Below are 12,459 nucleotides of genomic sequence, written 5' to 3' on the forward strand. Positions count from 1 at the left end.
AACTCAGTTTTGTCAAAACCAGTCAAAATGTCAGAACATAAAATTAACTAACATCCAGATTTATCAGAATAATATGACAAATATCATGGTTGAAACTTCCCACTCAAGAAATTTACACAAAATAGCTTTTGGGGCTTTATATAATTTCTGCAATATTCACTGCGTAACAATCCCCAGAACCAACCCTTAAAAGACAATTAGATTATGGTACATTTTAGTTATCCAAGACACATTACATTTAGTTATCACCAGCTTCAAGTAATTTCCAGATATTTTTGATCCATCTACAGAGGGTTTTATTTCCACAACAGACAAACATAGATGACTCAGTAATTTCTAGTTAACATTTCTGTGCTAACATCCAATTTTTACATGAATTAAAATGCACTTTGTTCTTTCCTCCCCAATCTCGCACTCTGTAGTAACTGTATATCTTCTGGATGATACGGAGGATAGAGCCTAGCAAACTCTTGAGTGCGGGGTCTGGCTTTGCCAAATCTAAAAGTGGGCTGAAGAAATATTGTTTCCTTATTGGGTCTGAGTGGGGCTAGCCCACTAATTTGTTCATTCTAGTAGTCTGTCATGGCACCCCTGGTGTTATTCCCAGAGATGTAATAGCCTCAGATAACTCATCGTTGGAAGCTGTTCATAGTAGAGGTTATCATCTTGTTGTTTATTTAGCACCTGAATTTAGGCAGGAGAAACATTTCTTCCTGAAGGCTCTGTGTAATTGAATTCCCCTGCCTTTTTATTGCCACTAAATAAAAAGTTATGGCCTTCCCAAGTGAGGAAGCCAAGACACTCAGGCCTCACCCTATAGCTGCCTTGGGACAGTATTTGGCCTGATTTTTCTTTCCGAGGGGTTGGTATTCAGAGGTATATCTCATCTGAGTCTACCACTCTTCCTCCTTACTCTCTGCATTCCCTCTCACCCCAGCCCCACACCTTGAACAGGACTTCCTCTGGCATTACCCCCGTATTTTTACCTGCCCCTTAAACTTGTCTGAGTCTGGTTGTGCTCACTCAAGGGCACAAAGCCATGCCTTGTTAGAGCTTCAGGCATCTGCCTGTGCTTGGCCATCCTGGCTCCCAGCAGAGGACTGCTCCAGATGCCCTCTCTCTCCTTTACTCTGAGTTTTCCTTCACCTAATACTGCCCATCTTACATCCCTCCACATTCTGCAACATTCTATTACCTTCTACTGTTCTTTTCCTTACTATTACTAAAGGAAGTTTGGGAGAGAGAACGTATTCTAATTCTTCCCTTTTTTCCTTATGTCAGAAACCTGCAGAATTCAGATCCAAAACTGACTCAGAGCAAGTGTTTTTGTTTTTTAAGACTTTTTAACACTGGAAAGGCCCCAGGATTATTATTAGTCTCCCACTTATATCTCCAGAAACATTTGTATCTGGCAAATATTGTTGACCATTTCTATATTGCTTTTAAATTCTGTTATTTCTTCAAATCAGGAATTATTTCCAATCTTTTTGATTTCCAAAAGGACAGTTATTTATTGTATAGCCTTTTATTTTGTTGTCCTTTTTATTATTATTATTATTATATTGCATTACAGGGAGTGTGAGATCTTATGGTTTCTGCTCATTTGGCAATTATAGTGTGGTAGGTTGTTCAAATTGATGCATAGAGCATCATATTATTATTTGCTTTTTATATTCTTCATTTTGTTCTCCAAATTTATCTAACTGGTGTAGGTATATCTGATTCACTTGTTTTTTCTGCTGTTTAGGATTTTATTTATGAATATACTATTATTGATTCATTCATTTATTCTTTTATTGGTGGACATTTTTACTCATTTCTTTCTATGTCTTTTTTTCCAATGACAAACCATGCTTCATTGAACAGACTTATATGTATCTCCTTTTTCTATGAATCCAAGTTTTCTCTAGGATGGGTACTTGATCATAGGTTATATAATATCCTGCTTTGCTAGTATCCCCAGATTTCACCCTAAAAGTGTTGTAGTAGTTTATAAATTCTTTTCAGTAGCTTATGAGAATTTTCCACATATCCTTGCCAACACTTGATAACTTTTTGTTTTTGCCATTGTGATGGTTATATAATATCTTTTTTTGCACATCCCCGAAGAAAGATTTATGTCTTCAAATCGAAGAAACTTGAGTCCTGAGCAAAATAAATAAAAATAAGCCCATTCTTAGTGACATAGTAAAACTTTAGAACACCAAAGACAAAGAAAAAAAATCTCAAAAACAACCAAAGGTAAAATGTAATTTACTTACAATGGAAGGACAAGTAGAATGACAGATTTCTCATCGGCAATTATAGAGGTCTGAAGACAATAGGATGACATCTTCAAAATGCTGTTGGGGAGAAAAAAACCTGTCATACTAGAATTCTATGTTATTCTCCCAGTGGTTATATTTATGCATTCTTGATTGGCTTCTTCTACCTTCTTCAGAAATAGATACTGTTCCTTTACCAAAGGGGCAAAGTGGTGTCTGAAGTTAGGCAAGTCCTAGAACCTTATGCCCTCTGGTCACATGATTGGCAAAAGCAGGCGAATAAATAAAGAGAAACCGAAAAAGTTCTAGATACTCTCAGCTCTGCTGTCTCAATGCTTTGAAGATACAGCTTCTTTGTTTTGGCCCCTTGCATCTGAGAGTCCAGAAAAGAAGCTTTTCAAGGAAGAAAGAAAAGCTTTGGTGCTAAATAATCCCAGCCATTCCTTTGAATTCTAGATATTTTTTAGTAGGACCCCAATAGCTCACCAAAGGGAAACTTACACCAGAAGAAAAGGTAGCACATGAGAAGCTGGGCTCAAGTATTTGTATAGGTACTGTTGGAGATTTGAGATAGTACAAGTAATAGCAAATTAAGACTGTAGGTGAAAGCAAATTAAGGATGTAGATTCAGCAATAATATAACCATCCTAACACAGGGGAACACATCTACAAAGCATGATGGCATCTTGGCACCAGGCCATTTGGGGAAGTAAAGGAAATCGGGATTTGAGAGACCTGGAATCAGAATACACCTGGCTGTGGATCAGCTCCCCTATCAGGAAACATTCTGGTCACCTGACAGTGAGGACCTCCATGAGTCAAAGTGCTGCTGGTTTGGGCAGAATCTCAGCACCTGAGAATAAGATCTGGCAAAGGCACTGAAGATGGTATGGAGCCCAGGGCAATAAAAATGTAGAAAGATTGATAATAACTCTGCCAGAAATCTAAAAACCAAGATCTTTTGTGAATTTAACTTGTATGAAAAGGGATGAGTGAAGGAAGACAGGAGCTGAAGGAAGGGTGGCAGTTGGAAGACACATAGAAGCCTGAAGTGGAGAGAAGGCTGTAGTCTCCTTCTGCCCCCAGGCCTTTCTGCCCTCCCAGCCCTACCTACTAAGATCAGTGAGCAAATTAGAAAAGATCTCAAGTCTCAGAAGCTTTGGCTTAGAAAAATAATGGAATTTATATGCTGAATGATGTTATGCAGCTGAAACCACTTGATCTTGATCTTTGCATGAGAGGAGAAAAATCTTAGGGAAGGAAATGGACAGGATTGTTTGGAAAATAAAGAGTTAGTTGACAGATGACCATAGTAAGATGAAAAGTCAGGGAAGTCAGGTGGCACCAAAATCCACATTACCAAGAGTTGAAGAAAACAGACATCACTTACATACCAAGTTAAATAATGAGGTGTCAGCAAAACATCAGCTGGAAGAAAAAAGTTTGAAAATGATTTTTTTTTTTTTTTTACTGCTTACAGCTAAAACTCTGGTTGAAAATAAGTGCAAAATCTTGCAGCTGGCCATACAGATCCTTAATGATCTACGTCAGCAGAAAACTAAAACTGTTAAAAGGTCTGACTCAGCTTACAAGCCAGAAGAGAAAGAACAGAAGCTGTCGGCTGCAGGAGGGAATGTTCACAGGGAATTTAAGAAATGAAGGGTGAATTATAGCAAAAACAGATTATGAAAAATCTAATGGATCATCATGCGTACAAGACTTGGCACATCAAGATTTCTTCCTATAGAGAAGAGAGATGCTACCTTCCTGAGACAGAAGTTGTAGGTAGGAAACCCAAAGATTGGTTTAATTCAGAGATCTCAGAAATAAAACAAAATCTAGGAAGATCTACCAAATAATTCCCATCAATAAGAGGTCCTGGCAGCCAGGCTGGCTAGCATGGGATGCTACTGGTAGGTCCTGGGGCAGTCTACTCCCCATTGTACCATTATCTTTTTCTTGATACAGAAGAGGCATCCCTAAAAGTGAATTAGTTGTGAGTGGGCTTGCACCTAGGCAGAGGGACATATGAGGTGTCAAGAGAAACTTTACCCTCTGATCTGCCTGCAAACATGATTTAATTGATGAACAGTTGCCAGAATGTCTATCGGGTCCCACACCCTCTGAGGACAGGTCACCCAACCTTCTCTGATGGTGGGACACAATAAGGATGTCTCCATTTCATCATTAATCAAACAGATTTGCCTGGAGGTCAACATGCAGCTATTCATGGATCACCACCTGTGCCAAGGTAGTATTTTCAATATCTGATGAAGTATTTGTCTCTAATATTGACCCTAGTGTGGCTTCATTAATAAAGAATGGCCCCCAAAGCCCTTACTTTCTGCAACAAGGGCTGGTTTGACTAATACTATTGCAAATAACTTCCTATCTTGATCAGAAATACGTGTCATTAATTCACCACAGAAAGGACTTCCACCACCATCAGCCACCTTCTCAGACAGGGACCCAGATGCAAATAACTTCCTACCTTTATCAGGAATGTCTGTCATTAACCTACCACAGAAAAGGCTTCCACTGCCATCAACCACCTTCTCAAACATGAATCCAGACACTCTTTCCCACTCTTTCTTCCTGGTTAGCTCACATCTCCTGGCTAAAGAAACCTTTAAAAACTTAGACACTTTTGCCATAAGAGAATATCTTCTTTGCAGACCTTAATTACTTGAGGTTATCTACCTTTATCTCTAAAAATACATCCAGCCTTTGTGTTCTAGAAAGAAGCCCACCAGCCTCTCCAGATACCACCCCTGGGTATCACAGGCTTCCAGCCACAGCTTATAAATGGAGTCCTAGGGGCAGTTCATGTGCTTCAAAATCCAATGCAAATGTCACTTTGGTAATTAGATTTAACACTTTTTTAGAACTTAGTTTTATTGTTAAGAGATCTTTTTGAGCCAAATGATTCAAATCTCATAGATACTTGATTTGCTATGAAGTAAGGCCACCAATTTAGCTGTGGTCTCCTATTTTCTCCACCCCCCCCCCCAACCTATTTTATGCATTATTAATGTAGTTTAGTACCATGTTAAATGTAATAGTTTTACATCGATTTATTTAAAATTAAAAATATAGGTATAGTCTATGGCCATGCCACCCTGAACGTGCCGATCCCATCTGATCTCGGAAGCTAAGCAGGGTTGGCCTGGTTAGTACTTGGATGGGAGACCACCTAGGAGTACCAGGTGCTGTAAGGCATTAAAATTTATACATATATAGATAATTATCAAGACTATTTGCTTAGCTATGCTTTTTGCTTATCTGCACTTTGAATAAACCCAGCCAGTCAAAACACTCAGCTTGGTGATAGATAAATTATTGCATAAAAGGAAATAAGTTGTCTCTGAAATACCAGTCAACTAAACCCAAACCTATGTTGTAATGCAAGATAGTACACTCTTCAATTCAACAAATCATTTAGACAATCACTAACAGAAGTATTCCATCAATATTTACTTTCAGTCATGAAAGCGGATATTGTCAAACTCTTTTACCCCAGGAACCGTTTGTCTACATAAAATTAGAAGTCTACATAGACCCTAAAAACAGCCTTGGATGACGTGGACATGTGGCCGGGAGCCCTGCTGACTTCAGCTTCCTCTCATCTCATAGAGTGGCATCTCCAGCTATCTTTGGGCTCCACCAAGCTCAGATTAGAAATTTCTAGGTTGCAGCATGATGGCAATAAAGTCAAGGTCATGGTTTCAGTGGCCGTGGGGGCCATGACCAACCTCTCCCATTTACAAACACAAACCCCTCAGTGGTATAGAAGGGATGCAAGTTGATGCTCAGCAAAAAGCAGCTATTTTTATCACTATTCTTAACCACGGTCCCTGCAAGTGTGTACCTATGGTACAAGTAAGAAGAGTGAGCATGCAAAACCTCTCCAGACTACAACTGTACACTCTACCGTTGGGTCAACAGAATCATCTTTGTCCGTTAAGAACACTTCATTTTATTTAAGCAGAGATAATAAGTACCCATTAATGGTGTTAATAATAGAGCTGAGACATGTGCTGTGGAGTCAGGCCAGAAGCCTTCCTAGGACTCTTCTAGGCATGAGTTTCCACATTTCTCTGATGTTGGAGCAGCAGCCCAGATGACATTCAACAAATTACTGTCTCACGGCACAGCCCCACCTCACTGTAAGCTGGTGGAAATTTTGCAGCTTCCCATAGTGAAAACTTCCTTGTGGTTCGTTATTCTTTGGGAAGATCAGACTCTGCCTTTCTTTCACCAACTTTTTCATCTTCCATCTGAGACCATATAGGTCTCAAGTTTAGATCTGGGATTTACATCTAAATATGAAATTGTAGGCAATGACTTAGTGGCAAAATATCGCTTTGAATTATAAAATATTAATTAACTAATTAATTGAATTCATCCGGAGAAGATTTTTAAAGAAGATTTAAAAGACCTAAAGGGAAGTGGCTTCTTTATAACTCTCTCTACCATCTTCATATCTCTGACCCCAGCACCAGCACCAGCACCAGCACCAGCACCCTCCATTGTGAACAGGCTGCTTCATCTACTTCGAGAGAAAAATCAAAGCCACAGAGAGGCATTGACTCAGACTCCTGCTACCGACACTGCAAACCCACCAGAGTCTACACTCTCCTTTCCTCCTTCCCTTTCTTTTCAATGAAAAGGGACCTCTGATCCATGCCTGATCCTCTCCTCTATGCCAATGGATTCCCCTTCCCACATCCTCAGTTCTTGACTCCATTGGTTCTCTCCTCCTCCTTCTTCATGTACCCACTCTGCTGCCTTCTTCCCTGCACCGTTCACCAAGTTCATGTGTTTCCTCAGTTCATGGAAAAACACCAGGTCTTGTTCTACCCTCTGCTTCACTTCATGATCAAGCTTAGCTGAGGGGTTGCATCTACTTTCACGAATTCTTGTTCCTTACTTCCCACTTGCGCCATACAGAGGGTGCCCTACAAGGTCACCGACAGTTCCTCACTACTAAATACAATAGATACCTTTGACTCCTCAAAAGTATCTAAACTTTTGAAAAATTATTCCTATTAAAAAAACAACAAACAAACATCCATTCAGTCAACAAGTATTTATTGAGTTCTTACTAGTGCTGGGAACTGAGGATGTAACAGTAAACAGGTGTTGTCAATCCTGGAATTTACATTAAAGGGGGAAAGGGAGCTAAGCAATAAACAAGTGAAAAAAATGAGCAGGGTAATTCCAGAGAGAGATAAGTACTATGAAAACAAACTAGAGTGATTGGCTAGAGAGTAACTATGGAAACCACTCTGAGTTTCTAAAGGAAGTGGCTCTGAGATGATATTTGAGCTGAAGTCACCAGTGCAGAAATCTTAGGCCAGAGCATCATAGGAAGAATGAACAACAACAGAACCCCAAGATGGGCATGGACACTGAGTAGATATGACAACTTCTTATTGACATGTACAAAACGAGAAAACAGAAAGAAGACAAGAACGTTTGATCTTGCTGGGTAGGGAAAGGATGTCTGAGTCACAAGCTGAGTGAACCAAGCCTGGAAGAACAATGAGCCTTGTACCCTTATGGTCTGGCCCTGGCTCCACATTTCCTCCATGGGCCTCCTAAGTAGGAAACTGTTGGAGGTGGTGGGAAAAAGTAGGAGAAGTGTCTATTGCCTGCATTCTTCACCCTTATATTCCAACTTTAGGAGCCAATAAACAAGTCAGCTAAGCTTGGGCTTAAAACAAGCTGAGATGGCTTCTGGAATGGACCCCATTGGAGCCTGAAGAGAGATGGATCTATCTGCTCCAACCCCTCTCCTTTCATCCCCCAACTCCAAGCCGAGTAGGGAAAGTGGCTCAAGAGGGGGTCCTATAAGGCCACTGCTGGGCATACCATGGAACCCTAAGCCAAAGGCAGGCCCAGGAAGGGAGAGTAATAAAGTGCAATCTTCTCTTGTGATCAACTTCAGTGGTCAAGGTCCTCAGGGGGGATGAAACCTACATGGAATTGGAGGGGATCTGGGAGAAAAAATGAGAGCCCAAAGATACTCTCCCAAAGCCAAGTTCTCCAACACATACACGTACACACACACACACACACACACACACACACACACGCCCGATGAGCTGTGAGCAAACTATCTGCAGCTTGTGTAAGTGTGTAAGGGGTGTGGTGGAACCAGGGTGGAGTGAGGAATTAGTCCCTGTGGCCCTGACTAAGAGCCTATACTCAAGATCAAAGTCTTTCCCAAGAGCCTGGGGCTACAGACACTGGGAGTAAAACACAGAGGAGAGATGAGAAGTCAACCCCCAACCCTGCTCCAGGTTCGGACCCTGAAATACCCTTGAATAGCCTCCTGCACAGGGAGGGAAGTCTTGGACTGCTTAATCTCCCCTAACTCCCCCTTCTCCCCGCTTAATTCTCCTCTCCCCAAGGCCAAACTCCTGTTCTATTTTTCCTGATCCCACTACCGTGTCAGACAGAAATAGCAAGACCAGGATTCAGCCCTCCCCAGGAATTTGGGTACTGTGGCCTGGAAACAGAAACTCTCTGAGCATCCTTTCTGGTTTTATGAAAGTGCCCTGGGGCCATCTGCCCCTGTAGGGAAGTGGAGAGGTGGGAGGGCAGTATCACCCGTCTGATGGAGGGCCCATCCCCAGGACAGACATGGGAGTAGGGCATCATGAGTGAGGTCAATTACCCGCCCAAAGCTACAGAATTTACAAAGCAATGAATTCTGGAGTGAAGACCATCTAGATGGGTTGGACAAGCTCGAAAGCTGTGCCTTAGACTGTTTGCTCTCACCCAGGCTGGGACCAGGAGGCCACATTCACGAATCCCTGTGTGAGGTTGGAAATAGGCCCTGGGGAGTGAGTGGGAGGGAGCGGCTTCCTCAGGCCTTTTCTCTCAGCTTCTGACAGGGCACATTGTCTGCATCTCAGCTGTGGAGTTAGACAATTCAGGCCCTCCCTGAGGATTTCTTTGCATCTCTGGATTATACGCTAGACAAATATCTTCCTCAAAAAAGAATTTGGATCTTCCCTAGAACCAGCTGTGCCTCTGACTGTGGGCTAGCACAGGAACTGATTTGGGAGGCCAGACAGAAACCAAATGGCACAGAGGGAAAATGGATCCCAGATAGAGGACTCATGACAAAGAAGAAGGTCAAGGATCTAAACAGAATCAAGGATTGACAACAGGATGCCAGGGGCAGGAAAGAATAGAGGTTGGAGGACAGCACATGGGCTGGCACTTGAGCCATTTCGATCCCAAGACCCTGGTGGTCTGTGCACATCCTGGGGCAGGGGGCAAGAACTGCAGGTGAGACCGAAAGAGCCAGGGACTGAGTTTTGGCGCCCAAGGAGCGCTGCTGGGACCCCCTGCCTGGAGCATAACACAGAGGTGCCCGTCTCACCTCCAGGCAGGCTGCCCGGCTTGAGCATGGGCAGTTGCCGTATCAGCAGGCGCCATTTTCGAAGCCGGATAACTTGCCCAAGGGCACGTGGGTCAGGAAGTCTTGAGTCCAGGAGCTGAGGCCATCCATTCACTTGAAAATCCTCTTTGGTCACTTCTTCTTTGGGGTCGTCTTGGTCTTCCTTTTCAATCTGATTTACAAAGAGAAACAAAAAAAGCATAACACTGGTAAGTGATATACTCTCGCTCCATGATCGATTAATATAATTGCAAATTTGTAGACTAGTTTTGAGGTTATTATTCTTCTGAGAAATCCAGCCTTAAAATTCCTCTTTTTAATTTCTCAATGCTGGTAAACTCTGGTCAAAATAATATAATATTTTTTCCTGGCCTCAGCTTAGGAAAGATATCCTTTTAAAGTCCTTCTATTTTTATGTACAATAATTATTGATTTTCTACTTAATTGCAGATAGTTTCAGAACACAGAAAAACACAAAGGAAGTTAATGTACCACCTCGCTCCTAGAAAAAAAATAATTTTATTGCCTGTAAATGTAAAGACATGAATGTACACACATATACATAGAGGGTATATGCACTCGCATTATGAAATTATGACCATATTGACATGTTTCTATTTCAATGGAAAACAGACTGTGTTCAGGAAGGAAATAACACCCAGGAAAGAGATTATGAATATGTGGCCCCAGACAAGCATTGCTTACAAGCTTATTCTCCAACTGAGAGATTATATTACATTAACTGTGTTTTATTTTATACAACAGAACTTTATGTGACCACCTTCAAAATGAGGCTATGTCAGGTAGTTTCAGAACATCATCGAAGTTCTTCATTTAAAAACACACAAGAAAAAAGAAGAACACAAAGATTCATGCATTAAGAATGTGTCATAATTTTACGTTAAACACTTAACTTTTCCTATAATTGGGAGACTTTAAAAATTAGAAATAAAATTCAGGTATTAACAATAGCATTTTCCAAAACCCAAAATTATATATCAAGCTAACAGTGCTGGTGTCCTCCAGGCAGGATTGAAGATATTAGGAAAAATGAATGAAATAATTTATTGAAATTTGCAGAGTAAATTGTAGCGTGGAAGTTTAGAACACATCCCTTGAAAATTGGGAGGAAATATTTACATTTTTTGAATTGTCTCTATGACTTGCTGACATGGGACAGTCTTTCATATTAGAACTCCACGTAGATCTTGCTGAATATAAAACTCTGGAAGCTGATGGTAGCATAGAAGCCCACAGATCCTGGGCATCACCCCGTTCAGGTACCACTACAATCAGCTATTGTAGCACCTTAGATAATATGAGCATCTAATTATCTAATTGGCACTTCACTGGCAATGGCAGCCCAGTTGATGGCAGTGGGGATGGGTAAATTGTATAGCAACGGCCCTGGATTTCCATTTTAGCAAGTGGAAGCAACTGAGTCGGGGAGGATCTGCTAGTAGTTAGGACTGAATGACACAATGTATCCATGAAGTAACAGTTCTAATAACATCCACTTACCTAGTACTATAAGATAATAAACTAAGCACCTTATAACGATCAATAATGATGTAGATAATATCCTTACTTTATAGATGGAAAAAAAATGTGGTTTTGAGAGAGAATAAGTAACTTGGACCCACTGCTCACTCAAGCCTGATATAGACTCCTTGCCCTTCCCACTGTGCCAGACTAGGTGTATTTATAGGTCTCACTCAATCAATAACATCAGCCGAGCCCTGAGTCAGGCCTTGGGGATATGAGTGTAAGATGGAGTCCTTGCTTCTGACTCGAGCACATTTCGGCAAGGGAGATGGACCCCATGGTGTCTAAAATGTAGCAGTGGAGGCACCAGTCGAGCCCAGGGAGGTGGTGCCATCTGCTCAGCAAGAAGTATGAAGGCCCTAAGTCAAAGAGCTATGCCAAAGCTCCTAACCACTGACAATAATGATGATTCTGCAGACACAGGAGACAGCTTCTCGGCCTACAACATACTCACTGACCAGCTCAAAATAGGAATATAACAAGTTACTGTGATGCAAAAATTAGGCCCTGTATAAAAAGTCCTAATCATCTTGTAGCACAGCTTTGAAGGGTGAAAATGATAAAGACTGCCCACAGAGCAGAGCAGAAGAAACAAACTGCTCAAGCCCACGTAAGGCTGGGAAAGGAACTGCCGCATGCACACATACAGGCAAACATCAAATGACTGCTCCTCCAGGTGCTAGTTCCTGCCAAGAAGGGCTTGGACCTAAATGTAGATTGGAAATGAATCCAACATGTAAATCTAATCCATAGATCTAATCATAGATGTACCCATCTCTCTTAAGCATCAAAGTGACATCAGTACCAGGTGATCCTGGGCACTCCCCATTATAATAATTCAAGCAGTGATTAGAACCTCTTTGATTCTTTAAATCCAAATCACATTCATACCCATTCACTAGTTTAATGATAGAGCATATCAATCAAAGAACTACGAGGAAAGAGGAACCATATCTTGAAATGAGAATTTGAAGAAAGAACAGATATAAACCTACAACCCAACCCAAGTACCTTGTCTAGTTGGGCTCAAGCCTTTGGACTTTAACCCTTTCAAGTGATCCAGAAAGCCAATTTGTCAAGGACTTAATCTTGTTAAAATATTTCTCTGAGAAGCAAATGTTCTAAGTGCACTAGCAATTTAAATCATATGCAAAAACTAAGCATACAGATTGAAAAGTAAAAATAAAATCGTCTCTATTCACAGACAATATGATTGTTAATGCAGAAAATCCCATA

At 41.2% G+C, this 12,459-nt stretch overlaps 1 protein-coding gene and 1 pseudogene across 1 annotated transcript in view; one reads left to right on the plus strand and one right to left on the minus strand.

Annotated features, from left to right (window-relative positions):
• The first annotated feature begins 5,365 nt into the window (after positions 1-5,365).
• LOC111738144 lies at positions 5,366-5,482 on the plus strand (annotated as a pseudogene).
• A 4,286-nt stretch (positions 5,483-9,768) lies between these two features.
• MOBP (myelin-associated oligodendrocyte basic protein) overlaps positions 9,769-12,459 on the minus strand; it is a 22,316-nt gene continuing 19,625 nt past the window's right edge. The window contains exon 3 of the mRNA XM_011357406.2: positions 9,769-9,850. Coding sequence (XP_011355708.1) covers positions 9,811-9,850 — 40 coding nt within the window. The 3' untranslated portion in view covers positions 9,769-9,810. The remainder of the gene's footprint in view (positions 9,851-12,459) is intronic.

The sequence above is a fragment of the Pteropus vampyrus genome, unplaced genomic scaffold (assembly GCF_000151845.1).
Source record: "Pteropus vampyrus isolate Shadow unplaced genomic scaffold, Pvam_2.0 Scaffold35, whole genome shotgun sequence".
Lineage (NCBI taxonomy): Eukaryota > Metazoa > Chordata > Mammalia > Chiroptera > Pteropodidae > Pteropus > Pteropus vampyrus.